This window comes from Ranitomeya imitator, chromosome 3 (assembly GCF_032444005.1).
Source record: "Ranitomeya imitator isolate aRanImi1 chromosome 3, aRanImi1.pri, whole genome shotgun sequence".
Taxonomy (NCBI): Eukaryota; Metazoa; Chordata; class Amphibia; order Anura; family Dendrobatidae; genus Ranitomeya; species Ranitomeya imitator.
The window spans coordinates 339,287,026-339,306,684 of record NC_091284.1 but is presented as its reverse complement, the minus strand read 5'-3'; the positions used below and the strand labels follow the sequence as shown (position 1 = coordinate 339,306,684).

The 19,659-nt window shown below is 47.4% G+C and overlaps 1 protein-coding gene across 4 annotated transcripts in view; it reads right to left on the bottom strand.

Moving 5' to 3' along the window:
* LOC138669911 (lethal(3)malignant brain tumor-like protein 4) overlaps nt 1-19,659 on the bottom strand; it is a 215,266-nt gene that overhangs the window by 52,962 nt on the left and 142,645 nt on the right. For all 4 annotated transcript variants that reach the window (XM_069756764.1, XM_069756765.1, XM_069756766.1 and 1 more), the window contains exons 19-20: nt 365-420; nt 119-285 (exon numbers count right to left, since the gene is read on the bottom strand). In XM_069756764.1, coding sequence (XP_069612865.1) covers nt 119-285; nt 365-420 — 223 coding nt within the window. The remainder of the gene's footprint in view (nt 1-118; nt 286-364; nt 421-19,659) is intronic.

Genomic DNA, 19,659 nt, shown 5'->3' with positions numbered 1-19,659 from the left:
AGATTTTAAAATACACAATCTTACTTATGATCGAACAGATCTCACATGTAAAGCGCCATGGAACAAATGGCGCTATAACAATACATAATAATAATAATTTTAAAATACACAATCTTACTTGTTCAGCATTCCACTTGCTGACAGTCTTGGCCGTGTAAGCGGACACTTCAGGCAGCAGACGGCACCGCTTTTCCAAACACAGATGAATGCGATGATCAGGGTCAGAGGACAGGGATGTCATAAATACCGACTGATGAAGGGCTTGCTCCAAGCTCAGTTCAGTGTCTGTGGAACCACATAAAAGCAAGTTAGGAAAATGAGGGAAAAGTATAGTATAAATGTGTAAAAAAGAAAAAAACACTACCTGTCCCATCTGTCTCTTGTTTAAACAGCTGCAGACGGATATACGTGTGTGCACCCCTATAAAAAAAAGTGTTATTAAATTAAAATATGGTATTTATGGCAAAATAATGGTCATCCATCTAAAAAGTTGGTTCCTGGATTCATGAACAGCACAGGTTAGGCATTGTAGTATTGGGATAATGGGTCTGCACTGGTCTCTGGTGTCATTCAGGTTTATGGAAATGGGACAGAGACCATTTTTATCTACCTTAAAGGGATTCTGTCAGATGATTGATGCTGACCATACTGCAGGGAACAGCATGATTCAAGAACTTGGCTGCAGGGTGGCAGCCATGTATAGTGTTCACTGAAACCTCTGCTGTTTAATAGGTGAGGAGGATTTATGAACTTACCATAAAATCCCTTTCATGTAGCCTTTACAGAGGGACACAGGACATCATGGGTATAAGCTGCTCCCACCAGGAGGCACAAAAAGATGGGTTCTGTGTCACCCAGTGAAGGGTGTGAGCGAGGGATTTTTTTTGGGGAAAGTCCAAAAATCCTTTTTTTTCGGGCACTTTATTTGGGAACACAGAAACCATTGGACGACCCAAATGTGGCATAATATACAAATGTGTAAGGGTATGTGCACACGTTGAGTAAAATTTCTGCAGCTCTTGGTTGGAAAAATACAGTTGAAAAATGCATGTTTTTTGTCCTATGTTTTTGCCTGATTTCAGTGAAGTCAATGGTGAAAAACACAGGACAAAAACGCACAGAGAAGATACATGCAGCAGTTTATTTTCTGCACCAAATCTTCAAGTCAAGAATACTCAACGTGTGCATGACACTTCAGGTTTCTCATTCACTCTGCTGGCATCAGGATTGCTTCAGGTTTTGTCACAAATGCACGCACAAAAAACATGACAAAGCACCCTATCTGCAACGTGTGCACACAGCCTAAGGCCAATCCCTCAGGTTAAGGTACCGTCACACTCAGCAACTTTGCAACGAGAACAACAACAATCTGTGACGTTGCAGCGTCCTGGATAGCGATCTGGTTGTGTTTGACACGCAGCAGCGATCTGGATCCCGCTGTGCCATCGCTGGTCGGAGCTAGAAGTCCAGAACTTTATTTGGTCGTCAGGTCAGCGTGTATCGTCATGTTTGACATCAAAATCAACGATGCCAGCAACGTTTTACACGGAGCTAAAAACCAGCGAGAACGATAAGTGAGTCGCCATTACGTCACAGGATCGCTCCTGCATCGTTCTGGAGTTGCTGTGTTTGACGTCTCTACAGCGACCTAAACAGCGACGCTCCAGCGATCGGCTCGTTGTCTATATCGCTGCAGCGTCGCTGAGTGTGACGGTACCTTAAGCTAAGCATTTCATCTCCATAAACATACCTCTGCTGAGAAGAAAGTGTGAACTTTATAACATTTTGAGTACAGTAAGTTTGCATGGAAGTCCAAGAAGCAGCCTAAGGCCTCTTTCACACGTCCGTCTTCTGCTGTGCGTCGTTGTGCAGTAAAATAGTGAAAACCATGTGTGACGCATCCAGTGTAATGACGGATGCGTCGTTTGTAATGTTGCCACAATTTGAATGGAGAAATTCCGATTCAAATGTCCGGGGAAGAAGAAGAAAGAGAAAGTGAGAGAGCGAGATTTTCCAGGACTTGAAATTTTTTTGCAGGATCCTGTATTCTCAAAAATCTCGACGGGAGCTGAAAGACGGAAGTGTGAAAGAGGCCTTACAAAGATGCAAAGTAGAAGCCTGATGCTGGACAGCTCAGGAAGCCAGCACTGCCTGAGTAGAATGAGTTTTGACCCCCCTCTGGCAAAGGCAGTTTCTTTTTTAAGTTTCCAGACTGGCAGACGAAATCCAGCAGGCAACTGTTGCCTTAGGAGCAGAGGAACCTCAACAAGGTCCTTCTGCAATGACAAAAAGGCAATCCGAATGTTTGAATGAGGCAGTCACCGTCAGGTAGTGATGTACAGGTCTGACCAGGTCCAAACAGTGTGAGGATTTCTCTAAAAGGGCAGACGGCAGGAAGAATGACCTCTTAGTTTAGATTAAAGAAACCACCTTGGGAAGTAATAAAGACACCGGACACAAAACTACTTTGTCCAGGTGAAGGATGAGCAGTAGGACAGAGCAGTTCTCACCAGACAGAACTGAGGGCAATCAGAAATGCCACCTTACAGGAAAAGCCAGAGGGAAAATGCTGTACATTGGTTCAAAAGATGAACACTGTAATGCACTAAGCACAAGGTTAAGGTCTCAGGGATCCAAGAGACCGAATCTGATATGACCTTAGCTGTGAGAGCAGGGTGCTCTCCCCACCTGTGGCATGCAAAAATGATCTTGAATGTTTCCCTGAAAAGGCGAGAGCCCTAGAAAGGAAGGCTCATGAGGGATCATTTGGATGCAACGTCTGCGTTCCATTAGATCGGGAATGAGGACCTTTCCTGATCACTGCATCTTGATGCTTACCAGGCAGCTAAGGCCCTAGCAACAGCAAATCCAGGCCCCCTTTTCTCATAATGAACAGAGCAGGGCACCAACAGTTGTGGTTGATGGCTGTTTTTCTCCTGGCAATCAGGAGAGGAGGCAGAGCCTGTTGAGTGCAGTGGCGGGAGAAAGAAAACATGAGCAAAAAGAATAGCAGGGGAAGAAGTGGAGAGGCAAGTGCAGAGCAAACCAGAAACATGGAGCAGAGCAAACAGATGGGAGAAACAGAGAGGAAGAGGATCAGAGCAAACAAGGAACAGAGGGCAGAGCAAACAAGGAACAGATAGAAGTACAAGCAGAAGGAAGAAGCAGAGAAGGAACAGAGCAAACAAGGAACAGAGGGCAGAGCAAACAAGAAACAGATAGAAGTACAAACAGAAGGAAGAAGCAAAGAAGGGGCAGAGCAAACAAGGAACAGAGGGCAGAGCAAACAAGGAACAGATAGAAGTACAAGCAGAAGGAAGAAGCAAAGAAGGGGCAGAGCAAACAAGGAACAGAGGGCAGAGCAAACAAGGAACAGATAGAAGTACAAGCAGAAGGAAGAAGCAAAGAAGGGGCAGAGCAAACAAGGAACAGAGGGCAGAGCAAACAAGGAACAGATAGTAGAACAAACAGATGGAAGAAAGAGAGGAAGGATCAGAGTAAATAAGGAACAGAAAGCAAAGCATACAGAAGGAAGGAACAGAGCAAACAAGTAACAGATAGAAGACCAGAAAGAAGGAAGAAGCAGAGAGGAAGGAGCAGGGCAAATGAGGAACAGAGAGCAGAGCAAACAGAAGGAAGAAGCAAAGAGGAAGAAGCAGAGCAAACAAGGAATAGTAGGCAGAGCAAACTGAAATGACAGGGAGAACAGGGGCTGAATAACTCAGACAGGGGAGGCCACAGGAAGTGCAACATGGAGGCAGGAGTCACATGCTATCATCTTTCCCCATAGCACAGGAGCAAATGAATATTAATGTACCAATATCTGTCTGGCCCTGTAACAATACAGAAACTCCTCCTTTCCATGTGGCATCACTGCTTATTGTCACTGTAATATTACCTCACTGTCTATACTACTCATGTACTGTGACATCACTGTGTATACTACAACCTTACTGTGACATCACTATATATACTACCCCAGCACTGTGACATCACTGTGTATACTACCCTGAACTGTGACATCACTGTGTATACTACCCCTGTACTGTGACATCACTGTGTATACTACCCCTGTAATGTGACATCACTATATCTACTACCCCTTAGGCCGTCATTTTGTCCTGGAAGCGCACAATGTACTCAACGACCAACACTCCAGGGATGGCCAAGTCTCCTTCCCATGCCTCTTTCACCAGAGCAAGGGGCCCTTGTACACGCCGCCCATACAGGAGCTCCAAGGGGATGAACCCAATTGAGGACTGCGGAGCCTCCCGGTAGGCAAATAGTAGATGAGGGAGGTACCGCACCCAGTCGCTCCCGTGGGAGTCAACCAACATCCTAAGCATCTGCTTGAGGGTGTCATTGAACCGCTCGCACAGACCATTAGTCTGCGGATGGTACGAGCTCACCACCAGATGTTGCACCTGTATTTGCTTACAAAGGGACTCCATCAGCTGCGACATGAACTGGGTCCCTCGGTCAGTGAGCATTTCCTGGGGAAATCCCACTCTGGAGAAAATCTCCAGTAAAGCGCTGGCCACCTTGTCAGCCCGAGTGGACGACAAGGCTAACGCTTTCGGGTACTGGGTGGCATAATCCACTACCGTTAGTATGTAGCATTTCCCGGAGCAGCTGGGAATGGACAGGGGTCCAATGAGATCCACAGCCACCCTCCCGAAAGACTCGTCAATGATGGGCAATGGCACCAGTGGGGCTGTGGAGTGCAGCCCCGCCTTCCTCACTCTCTGATAGGTGTCACACGAACGGCAGTAGGCAGCCACATCGGTCCCCATTTTAGGCCAGCAGAAATGCTGGGCTAGCCTGGCCTTGGTCTTAGCGATCACTAAGTGTCCGGCCATCGGAACCTCATATGCGATCTGCAACAACTCCACCCGGAACGGACAGGGTACCACTAACTGTCGGTCCCTAGGCCACACCTCTGGTGACTCTTGCTGAACTGACATCCGGTACAGCCGTTCCTGGTCCCAGACTACCCGCTCAAGGTCTGAGTCCGTGAAAGGCTGTGCCGCCTGCTCCTTAAGGGCCTTCAGGCTTTTGTCGGCCTCCAACGCTGCCTGAAACCCCTGACTAGACATGGCTAGAATGGACAAAATGGTCACGTCTTCTGTGAATTCCCTGGGACCCTTCTCCAGGCCTCCCTCTGGATCAGCCGCCATTTGATCGGAAGGGGGAAAGCCGTCGGACCTCTGCAAGGTTCCTTGGACTCCAGCACTCCCACTACTGGTGACAGCGGCCTCGACCGCTGTAACCCTGGGTAGTGCCTGCCTTCCCTCGGCTTCCACACAAGTCGCCGAGTCAGTTGGACCAGCCTGGTCTCCTGACATCCCGGGTGTGGGGACCTCCTGCCCTGTGGCCTTACCTGGAAGCGCCACCTCTCCTGTGACAGTCCCAACCTCATTTGCACATTGCCCTTCCTGCAGCTGTGCAGAACCCAGCAGTTTGGACTCATCTAGGGGCCCTACAATCCCTGCGGCAGCCCCTCCCACCAACTCTGGTTCTGGCCTTGCAGCTACCTGCCCCCTACCTCTCCCTCCAGAGCACACTGTCTCATCACACCTGGGGGCATTCTCACACCTTCCTGTGTCTTCTGGCTCTGTCTCATCTGCAAGCGCTGCATGTGTCCTGTCAGTGCATGAGTGACTCTCAGCCCCCACCTTCCCCCTTGACGCAGAAGGAACAGGCAACACACTTACAACATTGCTAGCAGTAGACAAATCAAGACACAGTGGGGGACCAGGACTTGGGGTCGCAGTAGCCACATACTGTGACATTAGCTGCCTCAAATCCGTCCCAAGTAAAACACTCACGGGTATATTCGCCGACACTCCCACCTCCCTCATTCCCCTCCAGGCACCCCAGTCCAGATGAACCGGCGCTGCCCATCACCAGGGTTCAATGCCTCCAATCTCGGAGACGGCGAGTGTTTTTCCAGGTAACAAGTCCTGGGGGGGCGACACCATCTCAGGCCGCACGAGGGTCATCTTGGCGCTGGTGTCCCGCAGTCCCATAGAGGCAGCAAGGTTTACAGTGATGGACCAGTAATTGTCACGGGACCTCCCACCACCCCCACCCACACACATGACAGGGGACAGTTTTGGGGATGAGGATGGGGCCTTGGGGTGCTGGGGACACATGGCCCTGAAGTGTCCGGGTTGGTTGCAGAGGTGACACCTCCTGAGTTCTGCCCCTGGCCTGAAGAGGGAAACAGAGGGTGGCTCCCCTTGCATTCTAGGGGCTGGAAAAACAGGGGCAGGATGAGTCTTACCCCTTCTCCAGGTGCTGTGGGCGGTCCACTTGGCTTCAGGGGCCCGGTTATTGGCATATTCATCTGCCAGGTTGGCTGTGGCAGCGGCTCCCTGTGGTTTCCGGTCACGGAGGTACTGTTGAAGATCCTCTGGGCAGTTTCACAAGAATTTCTCTGTGACAAACGCCTCCTGGATCTCCTGGCTGGTGGTGAGCTCCAGACCCTAGGTCCAGTGCTCTGCAGCTCTCATAAGGGCATGCATGTGGTCGACCCACATGTCCTTGGGGTCTTTTTGTAGCCTCCGGAACATCCTGCGGTAAGACTCCAGAGTGAGGTTGAACTGCTGGATCAGGGCCTGTTTGATGCTCTCATAGTTCTGTTCCACCCCAGCAGGTAAGTCCCCCAAAACTTTCAGAGACTTACCCTTCAAACGGGGGGTCAGGTACTTGGCCCACTGATCCGAGGCCAGATGGTGCTGTCGGTAGGTCCGCTCAAATGCTCGCAGAAAGGAGTACACGTCTCCGTCCTTCTCCAGCAAGGGGAAGGCCTCAGCTCGGACCTTGGCTGTCTTGGGTTCCAGAGGTGCTGTGGTGGGTGGTAGCAGACCCTGCCGAGCCAACTCCAGCTGATGCTCTCGCTCGGCTTGGTGCTCTGCCGCCTCTCGCTCCCGCTCTGCTTGCGCCGCCTCTCGATCTGCCTGGCGCTCTGCCGCCTCTCGCTCCCGCTCTGTTTGCGCCGCCTCTCGATCTGCCTGGCGCTCTGCTACTTTCAGGAGGGATGCGTAAGGCTTCCTCACGCCCCACCTCGAGACTTGCCAGGGCAGCTTGAAAGAGGGCCTCCGATATGAGCTGTCCGGGGAGAAGGGCAGTAGGAGGGCGCTCTCCTGTGGCAGGGTAGTGCACTGGCGGTGAGGTGCTTGGGGAGCCCTCCCCGGTTCACCCCTTCTTCGGAACCGGTACAGTCATTCTCTGCATTATGGGCTAGCTTGCAGCCAGTCTTTTCAGCCCTCGGTCACGGACACAGCGGCAACCCGAGCACCCACACACCTACTGCACTTTGCACTCAGACTGTCTAGTGCTGAACTGATCTTAATACCCCAGCAGCAAAAACTACTGCTGTTAGACCTTAGTGTCTGGGAGTAGGGATCCCACGCACACTATTATCTTTATCGCACCAATCTGTAAGGGATGTCACAGGGGAAGGGGGCGTTGACTTCCCTCTCCTCGGGGGAGGGGAGAGAAGAACCCAGCAGGGATCGGCTCTCCGGTGCCACCAATTGCCTCAGGTCAGTCAGGGAACTGCAACGAGGGCAAATAGTCGCCGGAAAGGCTTCCCTTATAGGTACGAGTTAGTGAGGTGCTCCCAGTGAGGGGGAATATATATCACCAGTCCAGCCTGGGGATATATATCTAAACCTCCTGACCATCACTGCCAGAGTTCCTCACTAAAACAGTATGGTATTCTTCCACCAGTTCCTCATTAAAAAAATAAGCCCCGTCCGACAGCAGGCTTATATCGGGTCAGGAACCAATCCTGGGGTAGCGTATAATATAACCAACGGAGCGTGCGGACGTGGGGGATTTGTGAATCAACATAAAAGAGCAGCCCAAGATTAATTTTATATTTAACCCCTTCAAGTCGCGGCCCTTTTTCATTTTTGCGTTTTCGTTTTTCACTTCCCTCCTTCCCTGAGCCATAACTTTTTTCTTTTTCCGTCAATATGGTCATGTGAGGGCTTATTTTTTGCGGGACAAGTTGTACTTTTGAACGACACCATTGGTTTTACCATGTCTTTTACTAGAAAACGGGAAAAAAATTCCAAGTGCGGTGAAATTGCAAAAAAAGTGCAATCCCACACCTGTTTTTTGTTTGGCTTTTTTGCTAGGTTCACTAAATGCTAAAACTAACCTGCCATTATGATTCTTCTAGGTCATTACGAGTTAAAAAAAAAAAAAAAAGTGCCATTTTCCGATACCCGTAGCGTCTCCATTTTTCGTGATCTGGGGTCGGGTGAGGGCTTATTTTTTGCGTGCTGAGCTGATGTTTTTAATGATACCATTTTTGCGCAGATACGTTCTTTTGATCGCCCGTTATTGCATTTTAATGCAATGTCGTGGCGACCAAAAAAACGTAAAAACGTAATTCTGGCGTTTCAGATTTTTTTCTCGCTACGCCGTTTAGCGATCAGGTTAATGCTTTTTTTTAATTGATAGATCGGGTGATTCTGAACACGGCGATACCAAATATGTGTATGTTTGATTTTTTTTATTATTGTTTTATTTAGGATGGGGCGAAAGGGGGGTGATTTAAACTTTTATATTTTTTATATTTTTTTCATATTTTTAAAAACATTTTTTTTTTACTTGTGCCATGCTTCAATAGCCTCCATGGGAGGCTAGAAGCTGGCATAGCCTGATCGGCTCTGCTACATAGCAGCGATCATAAGATCGCTGCTATGTAGCTGAAATGCAGGTGTGCTGTGAGCGCCGACCACAGGGGGGCGCTCACAGCAGGCCTGCATCAGTAACCATAGAGGTCTCAAGGACCTCTATGGTTACCTTCCTGATGCATCGCCGACCCCCGATCATGTGACGGGGGTCGGCGATGACGTCATATCCGGCCGCCCGGCCAGATGCGGTAGTTAAATGCCGCTGTCTGTGTTTGACAGCGGCATTTAACAGGTTAATAGCGGCGGGTGAATAGCGATTTCACCCGCCGCTATTGCGCGCACATGTCAGCTGTACAAAACAGCTGACATGTCGCGACTTTGATGTGGGCTCACCGCCGGAGCCCACATCAAAGGGGGATTCACGGCATGCGCTGTACTAGTACGGCGCATGTCGTGAAGGGGTTAATCGCCGAAGAGGTGCACTAGAAAATACAGCTATACATACAAGAGCAAATATTTACAGTCAGGAGTGTAGTACAACGATAGGATATAGATAAGTTGCAATTACCGTGTTATATAGCATGTGACCACAGGGAAGCGCTGATGATCACAGGTCCAAATCTTAGTTACAGGTTTTCCTGGCTGCGTCAGCAAATGTAGTCCCCGACCATCAGAAAACTACAGTCCAAAATGAGGGGCTGCCTTATATCCCCTAGGCTGCTACCTCACACATCTGCTCCCACCCTTGGGTGGTGCAGCCTCTCTCCAACCATGTCTGAGAATATGACTTTCTGCCTAGAACTGTGGCTAGCCCATATCTTTGTGCCCGAAGCTCTGCATGGGTTGGTTGTACCACCACTGGATTTTACCTGCGCATAGAGACTAGATATGATTACCGTATGTAATTATTGCTAGCTATGCTTTATAACTCCATAATCCAGAGTGCTACAGGTGGCTAAATAATATGTGCACATGGGGAAAGGAACACCGATTTGGAATATGTGCTTGGTTTGTCTTATACATAGTGCATTCTGTTATTATAGGTCATTTTCTATATTCAATACCTCATAGCCTTGTGCTTGGTCACACAAAGAGGTTCAGGTTTCCATAGCTGCAGAAGAGGTCGCACCCTTGTGCTAACAGCTTCAAAAGAGCTTGTCCTAGCTCGTTTAATTAAAAGAAAACAATGAGCCTGTGGAATCCCAAGGGTGGGGGCACATTTCAGAAGGGGAAGATGTCCTGAACTTAAAATCCAAAATGGTCTCTCCCTTGTCCCTCACACCCCTGTACTGTGACAACACTGTGTATACTATCCCTGTACTGTGACATCATTATATATACTACACTTGTACTGTGACATCACTATGTATACTACCCCTGTAATGTGACATCACTTAGTATAATACTCTTGTACTGCAGCACAGTGGCTCAGTGGTTAGCACTGTAGCCTTGCAGCGCTGGAGTCCTGGGTTCTCATCCCACCAAAGACAACATCTGCAAGGAGTTTGTATGTTCTCCCTGTGTTTGCGTGGGTTTCCTCCGGGGTCTCCGGTATCCTCCCACATTCCAAAGACATACTGATAGGGAATCTAGATTGTGAGCCCCATCGGGGCAAACTGTAAAGCGCTGCGGAATATGTTAGCGCTATATAAAAATAAAAATTATTATTACTGTGACACCACTATAAATACTGTCATGTACCTACTTCTCAGCAAGTGACCCCCTCAGTCCAGCATTCAGCCTCTGTCCTATGCTGCAATGGGAGCATAAATCACACCCTACACAGACCATGCACCTCGCTCATACACGCTGCCACCACTCACCGAACACATGGGCGACGAGTCCCGGAAATACTATTGCTATGGTCTGCCAATAAGCAGGGTCACACACTATAAGGCTATGGATTCTTTAGAGCATGCCAGGTTCAAACGTATTAAAGTTTTAAGCTTTAATAGAAAAAGTACAGTGCTTACAAATAAAAAGTGACAAAAATATGCAAAACAGTTATAAAAATAAAGGGAGAAAACTTACAAAAATATCTAAACTTTGCAGTCCGGCATTCTGCTCCCTAAGGGGGGATCAATATGGAATGGCTCACGTCAGCTTGACTGCCCCTCAATCTGTGAACAGCTTTCTATGTGTAACATCCTAATTTATAGAGTCAACCTGGAGGTCAAATTTCTAGACCAGCCTCTCCGGTTAATATTTTAATCCTTGATTTGTGACTAGATCCTGGCTATTTTACCAATGAATACATTATTTTTTCTTTGAACCTATTTGAGTGACCTTTCTCATAGTAAATAGTGTCATGCTGCAATTGGCATGTCTGTTCAAAAAAGTCAAAAGGTGTGAAATGTTTCCACTTGGGGTGAGACTAGGAAGTGAAGAGCTGCAGCCTAGAACAGATGCTAAGTTACTGTTGGTCATACATATACATTTTCGACTACATATACTACCCCTGTACTGTGACATCACTGCGTATACTACCCCTGTACTGTGACATCACTGTGTATACTACCCCTGCACAATACAATACGCAAAACAGATGTCAGGATCCATTTTTGGCTTCGTGGCAGCTCTGGTTCCACTCTGTTTTAAATGTAGCTTTCTTCCTTCCAGCAAGGGTTAATGTTTTTTTCCCCGCTGGCTATCTGCTGTAACTGCAGAGTTGCTGGGTCAGCTGATGTGGGTGGTGACCACTTCCACTATCATTTAACCCCTTCAAGAAGCAGCACTTTTTAGTTTTTACGTTTTCGTTTTTCGCTCCCCTCCTTCCCAGAGCCATAACTTTTTTATTTTTCTGTCAATATGGCCATGTGAGGGCTTATTTTTTGCGGGACGAGTAGTACTTTTGAACGACACCATTCCTTTTACCATGTCTTGTACTAGTAAACGGGAAAAAAGTTCCAAGTGTGGTGAAATTGCAAAAAAAAAGTGCAATCCCACACTTGTTTTTTGTTTAGCTTTTTTTGCTAGGTTCACTAAATGCTAAAACTGACCAGCCATTATGATTCTCCAGGTCATCATGAGTTCATAGACACCAAACATGTCTAGGTTATTTTTTCTCTAAGTGGTGAAAAAAAATTTCAAACTTTGCTAAAAAAAAAAAAAAAATTGCGCCATTTTCTGATACATGTAGTGTTTCCATTTTTCGGGATCTCGGGTCATGCGAGGGCTTATTTTTTGCGTGCCGAGCTGACGTTTTTAATGATACCACTTTTGTGCAAAAAGCGTAATTCTGTTTAGCGATCAGGTTAATCCTTTTTTTTATTGATATATCAGGCGATTCTGAAAGCGGCGATACCAAATATGTGTAGGTTTGATTTTTTGATTTAAACTTTTATATATTTTTCATTTATTTCATATTTTTTTTAAATTTTTTTTTACTTTTGCCATGCTTCAATAACCTCCATGGGAGGCTAGAAGCTGGCATAGCCTGATCGGCTCTGCTACATAGCAGCGATCATTAGATTGCTGCTATGTAGCTGAATTACCGGCTTGCTATGAGCGCCGACCACAGGGTGGCGTTCACAGCAAGCCGGCATCAACAACAATAGAGGTCTCAAGGAGACCTCAGGTTGTCATACCGACACATCGCTGACCCCCAATTATGTGACGCGCGGCCGGAAGCTGTAGTTAAATACCGCTGTCAGCGTTTGGCAGCGGCATTCAACAAGTTAATAGCGGCAGGTGGATCCCTATTCCACCTGCCGCTATTGCACGCACATGTCAGCTGTACAAAACAGCTGACATGTCGCGACTTTGATGTGAGCTCAGTGCCGGAGCCCACATCAAAGGGGGAGACACGACATGCGCCGTACTAGTACGGCGCATGTCGTGAAAGGGTTAAATGGTCACATGATGCATCAGCTAACTGTTGGTGATAGAGTTTCTCTATGAAGACTAGTCGTGCAGTTGCAAATTTCTGGTGTCAGCTATTTCTGGAGTTATTGAGTCCTGTTTCTGTGTTATCTGTGGTGTGGTGTGGTGCTTGGCAGCGGAGTCTGGAAGCTAAGTGTTGTGTTTATTCATTGTCCTTTTCTTGCTTGTCACTGTCCCCTGTGTTTGTTACCATTTGCAGTGGTGAGACTAGCGCTCTTGCCTGTCAGTGCTCTAGCCAGGGCACTGTGAGGTGACAGCGAGGGATGAGGTTCCTGACTGCGGTGGGGGGGAAGGACCCACTTAGAGCATTAAAGGGAAGGTACCGCGTTTGTAGATCATTAATTAATCAATGTAATGTAGCATAACATGCTGTTATAACCCAGATTTGAATGCATGTAAAACAGATTTCGTGTGATATACGAGTAGAAAGAATGCACTGGGGGCTGACATCTTGGTTTTGCAGCAGTAGCACGTCACTATCAGTGTCAGATTACGGCACCCCATGGACATAGGAGATAATAGACCGGCTCGGACCCTATCTGTAACATTGCAGCAGCATTAGCAGTGAGCTGGGCACGCCTCTGTGGGCTGCACAACTCACTGCTGTAGGTGTGACTAGCTGCCATTTTATTAGAGCCCTGTGCTATCTGCCGAGCTCCACTTGCTCTCTATCACAGGAGAGAAGAAGCCCTCACTGCTCCTCTGTACTCCAGGCACTGCAGGTTCTGGGCAGACATCTTCTGCTCTCACATACTGCCCTGTGTGCTTCCTCCTGCTCTGTCTCCGCCTCCCCACTTGCACAGAGTCCCAGTGATCTCCGGTAAACTGCACTCTCCCCCTGTGTCGCTCTCCCTCTCTGTGCGGCGTGGGGGGGTCTCTGTGCGGCGTGGGGGGGGTCTCTGTGCGGCGTGGGGGGGGGTCTCTGTGCGGCGTGGGGGGGTCTCTGTGCGGCGTGGGGGGGGGTCTCTGTGCGGCGTGGGGGGGGGTCTCTGTGCGGCGTGGGGGGGGTCTCGGTGCAACGTGGGGAGGTCTCTGTGCGGCGTGGGGAAGTCTCTGTGCGGCGTGGGGGGGGTCTCTGCGGCGTGGGGGTCTCTGTGCGGCGTGGGGGGTCTCTGGGCGGTGTGGGGGATCTCTGGGCGGCGTGGGGGGGGTCTCTGGGCGGCGTCGGGGAATCTCTGTTCGGCGTGGGGAGGTCTCTGCGGCGTGGGGAGGTCTCTGCGGCGTCAGGGGTGTTCCTGACACAATGACAGCAGGAAGGTATCCTTCCACCACTGTATTCCTCCGCCGCTGTAAAAAAAAAAGTCCCTAGTCTCACTTTATGCCATTGCTGTATGAGAAATTTTCCCAGGCAGCAATTGCCATAAAGTGAGACCTTGTCCTAAGGTAACCTCTCAGTGATGCACTGTAGGAGCCATTGTCTCCTGTCAGTATGTCACTGAAGGTCTATAGAGCAGTGACATCACCCGATGTCACTGTTCTATAGGGGAGATCGTCGTGGGACACTCGATATTAATTGGACTACGGCGGATAGGTAGTATACGGTTTATTATTTTACGTTTTTTGCAGGCGCTGAAGTATGGTAAGTATGGTGAAATGAAGAATATTAAAATACTTTTTTCCTAATGTGTGCGTGTTTTTTTTAACCCTTTCTTACTATTGGATTAATAACGGATAGGCGTTTTATTGACGCCTCTCCGTTATTAACCCGGCTTAATGTCACCTTACAATAGCAAGGTGACATTAACCCTTCATTACCCCATATCCCACCGCTACACGGGAGTGGGAAGAGAGGGGCTAAGTGCCGGAATTGGCACATCTTACAGATGCGCCATTTCTGGGGCGGCTGCGGACTGGTATTTGTAGCCTGGGGGGGGGCAATATCCATGGCCCCTCTCTAGGCTATGAATATCAGCCTGCAGCTGTCTGCGTAGCCTTTCTGGCTATAAAATATAGGGGGACCCCACGCAATTTTTTTTTTTGGGGTCCCCCTATTTTAATAGCCAGTAAAGGCTATACAGACAGCTGCGGGCTGATATTCATAGCAGGCTACAGATATTGGCCCCCGGCCGTCGGCTTTCCCCCTCTGGCGCAGAAAATTGCACGGGCGCCCACGCGGTTTTTTTTGTTTTTTTTAAATTCAACCCTCACAAAGGCCTCTTTCACACTTGCGTCGGTACGAGTCCGTCGCTATGCGTCGGGCCGACGTACCGACGCACGTTGTGAAATTTGTGCCCGACGTGGGCAGCGGATGCAGTTTTTCAACACATCCACTGCCCATTCTGAAGTCTAGAAGGAGGGGGCGGAGTTTTGGCAGCGCATGCGCGGTAGAAAATGGCGGACGCGCTGGACAAAAAAAGGTCACTTGAACGTTTTTTCGTGCCGACGGTCCGCCAAAACACGACGGATCCGTTGCACGACGGACGCGACCACGCGACGTGTGGCCATCTGTCACGATCTGTCGCTAATACAAGTTTATGGGAAAAAAACGCATCCTGCGAGCACATTTGCAGAATCCGTTTTTTTCCGCCAGATCCGTTTTTCCCGCCGGATCCATTTTTTCCCGCCGGATCCGTTTTTTTCCCGCCGGATCCGTTTTTTCCCGCCAGATCCATTTTTTCCCGCCGGATCCGTTTTTTCCCTCCGGATCCGTTTTTTCCCTCCGGATCCGTTTTTTCCCGCCGGATCCGTTAATTCCCGCCGGATCCGTTTTTTTCCACAATTTCCTTTTTTTTCTGCCAGATCAGGTTTTTTTTCCATCGGATCATTTTTTTCCCGTTTGATCCGTTTTTTTCCACAATTTCCTTTTTTTTTCTGTCAGATCAGTTTTTTTTCCATCGGATCCTTTTTTTTCCCGCCTGATCTGTTTTTTCCCGCCAGATCCGTTTTTTTCCACAATTTCCTTTTTTCTCTGCCAGATCAGTTTTTTTTTTCCATCGGATCCTTTTTTTTCCCGCCTGATCTATCTTTTCCCGCCGGATCAGTTTTTTCCCGCCGGATCAGTTTTTTTTCCCACAATTTCCTTTTTTTTTCTGCCAGATCAGTTTTTTTTTTTCCATCGGATCCTTTTTTTTCCCGCCTGATCTGTTTTTTCCCGCCGGATCCGTTTTTTTCCACAATTTCCTTTTTTTTCTGCCAGATCAGTTTTTTTTTCCATCGGATCCTTTTTTTCCGCCTTATCCGTTTTTTTCCGCCTTATCCGTTTTTTTCCCACAAGTTCCTTTTTTTTCTGCCAGATCAGTTTTTTTTTCCATCGGATCCTTTTTTTCCGCCTTATCCGTTTTTTTCCGCCTTATCCGTTTTTTTCCCACAAGTTCCTTTTTTTTCTGCCAGATCAGTTTTTTCCGCCGGATCCGTTTTTTCACGCCAGATCCGGTTTTTTCCACAATTTCCTTTTTTTTCTGCCAGATCAGTTTTTTTTCCATCGGATCCTTTTTTTCCGCCTTATCCGTTTTTTTCCGCCTTATCCGTTTTTTTCCCACAAGTTCCTTTTTTTTCTGCCAGATCAGTTTTTTTTTTCCATCGGATCCTTTTTTTCCGCCTTATCCGTTTTTTTCCGCCTTATCCGTTTTTTTCCCACAAGTTCCTTTTTTTTCTGCCAGATTAGTTTTTTCCAACGGATCCGTTTTTTCACGCCAGATCCGGTTTTTTCCACAATTTACTTTTTTTTCTGCCAGATCAGTTTTTTTCCGCCGGATCCGTTATTTTCTCATTGAGTTGTATTAGCGCCGGATGGCCACACGTTTCATCCGTTTTTTGCAGGATCCGTCAAAACAGCTGTTTCCGCCGGACGGAAAACACATACAGAGGAACGGTTGAATCGCGATCTCACCTGCCGCTATTGCGGGCACATGTCAGTCATGTTTTTTTCTATTGACAGATTGGGCGATTCTGAACGCGGCGATACTAAATATGTGTAGGTTTGATTTTTTTATTGTTTTATTTTTGATGGGGCAAAAGGGGGGTGATTTAAACTTTAATTTTTTTTTTTTTTTCATATTTTTAAAAACTTTTTTTTTTACATTTGCCATGCATCAATAGCCTCCATGGGAAACTAGAAGCTGGCACAACTCGATCGGCTCAGCTACATAGCAGCGATCATCAGATTGCTGCTCCGTAGCTGAATTACAGGCTTGCTATGAGCGCCGACCACAGGGAGGCGCTCACAGCAGGCCGGCATCAGTAGCTATAGAGGTCTCAAGGACCTCTATGGTTACCATCCTGACGCATCGCCAACCCCTGATCATGTGACGGGGTGGACGATACGCCCATTTCTGGCCGCGCGGCTGGATGCGGTAGTTAAATGCCGCTGTCAGCATTTGACAGCGGCATTCAACAGGTTAATAGCGGCGGGTGAATTGCGATTTCACCTGCCGCTATTGCGCGCACATGTCAGCTGTACAAAACAGCCGACATGTCGTGACTTTGATGTGGGCTCAGCGCCGGAGCCCACATCAAAGGAGGAGACACGACATGCGCAGAACATGTTGCGTTTTTTACTGCGATGCGTTTTTCCCCCAGAAAAAAATGCAACATAGGCACAAAAATTGCGGAATGCATTATAAATGATGGGATGCATATGTATGCATTTTTAAATTGTTTTTATCACATTTTTATAGCGAACAAACGCAAAAAAATGCGAAAAATCCTGAACGTGTGCACACAGCCTCAATGTGTATCTCCCCCATCACCCTCCATATGTGTCTCACTCATCATACTTCACGTCTCTTTCTCTCCCATCAGTCACTCTTAGGCCGGGGACACACACAACGTATAAAAAAAGGTCCGTTTTTGATGGACGAGAATCGCACAAATGTTACCAAAACAGTGATCCGTGTGCAGTGCGAGGATGCGATTTTCTCACATCCAATGATCCGTTTGGCATCCGTGTGACATCCGTATGGCATCCGTATGGTGAGATTTTCTCACACACTTGCAAAATGAGCAAATAATGGCTGAGCCTTTCCTGTCACCTGCCCAATGCCTGAGAATTTCTCGCACGTCACACTGATGGTCCGTGTGCTGTGCGATTTTTTTTTTTTTCTCACCCCCATAGACTTTCATTGGCGATTCTCGTCCGAGATACGCTGAGAATTGCAGCATGCTGCGATTTCACTCGGATCCTGAATACGGCCGAGAGAATATCGGATGATGGGAGCTGCCCCATAGATTAACATTGGGACGAGTGCTATGCGATTTTTTTTATCGCATTGCACTCGTCCGTATTGCGGTCTAGTGTGACCCCGGCCTTAGCCATACAATGCATCTCTCCCCTCCCTCCATAATGCCTGGCTATTCACTGCAGAGCTGGAGCTCCCACACAGCTCCCAATGCTGCTCCATGCACACCACATGTCTTCACTCTTCTTGGGTCCAGATGCTGCTGAGCCCACTGTGTTCTGCTCCTCTGTAAACTAGCTGTGACTCTGATGCAGTAACTGCTGGTGATAGCAGGTCACAGGTCAGTCACACACAAAATGGTGCTGCCCTGTGATGTTGCTCTTCATTCTTACTGTTGGGGCAGTAACTGCTGACATCACCATTTCCCTCCCCTTTTGGGTGGTCTAATATCCCTGGGGCAGAGCTGCTAAATCTTACTATAGCTGCTTGAGGTCTAAAACGGGAAATGCTCCCCCTAGTGGTAAATATGTATATTTGTAGAAAAATATATAATATTTTTCATATAGAAATGTTTGCAAACAGTGCAAACATTGCATTAATACATTTTAATTACTATTTTAAGCTTAATTTCACTAAAAAACAAAATACGAGAAAACTGGTGGCACCTTCCCTTTAAGGAAGTGCAGGGACAGACTCAGGTTTGAGTTCAGGAGGTGACCATCCCTCATTCTCTATCGATAGGGCCTTCCTCTCCCCAATATCATACCGTTGATCATGGATCGCTGATGTTTTGGGGATATGTGAGCTACAAAGGCACAAGAAACTTGGTCAAAGTTGAAGGAAAGATGAATGCAGCATGTTATCAGCAAATACTGGAGGCAAATTTGCAATCATCAGCCCGAAAGCTGTGTATGGGAAGTACTTGGACGTTCCAACATGACAACGGCCCAAAATACAAGGCCAAGTCGACCTGTCATTGGCTACAGAAGAACAATGCTAGACAGCAAAGAAATTTACAGGAACTGGAGGCTTTTTGCCAAGAAGAGTGCGCAGCTTTACCTTCTGAGAAAATAAAGAACCTCATCCACAACTACCACAAAAGACTTCAAGCTGTCACTGATGTTAGAGGGGGCAATACACAATATTAAGAAATGGGATATGTGGACTTTTGATCAGGGTAATTTGGCTTTCTTCTAGCGACTCAACAAACAGCCCATTTTTCTTCAAGTGCCTCCTTATTGTGCATTATGAAACAGCCACACTGCTAGTTTTCAGAAAGTCCAGTATTTCAGCTGATGTTATTTGTGGGTTTTTCTTTGCATCCCAAACAATTTTCCTGCCATTTGTCACAGGTCACAGGTGAGGATGTAGCCATTCAAACCCATTTGTGTCAACTTCTGTGCATGTTACCGGGCCAAAATCACCAGGGTATGTAAACTTTTGATTAGGGTCATTTGGATGTTTAGGGTTGTCATTATGATTTAAAAAGAGAAAACACAGTAGTATGACAATAAATGGCTTCACCCAACCACTAACCAAGAGTGAAGAAAAAGTATTGGTGTTATAATTCATATTCTCTGAAAAAAGGCCAAGAAGCAAAAATTCTGCAGGGTTATGTAAACTTTTGAGCACACCTGTACCTCTGCACCGTGACATCACTGTGTATACTACACCAGCACTGTGAATATCACTGTGTATACGACCCCTGCAATGTGACATCACTATATATACTACCCCTGCATTGTGACATTATTGTGTATACTACCACTGCACTGTGATTATCACTGTGTATACTACTCCTGCATGGTCTCATCACTGTGTATACTACCCCCTCACTGTGACATTACTGTGTACACTACTGCTGTACTGTGACATCTCTGTATACTACTCCTGCACTGTGATATAATTGCATATACTACTCCTGTACTGTGACATCACTGTGTTTGCTACCTCTGTACTGTGACATCACTGTGTATGCTACCCCTGTACTGTGACATCAGATTGGG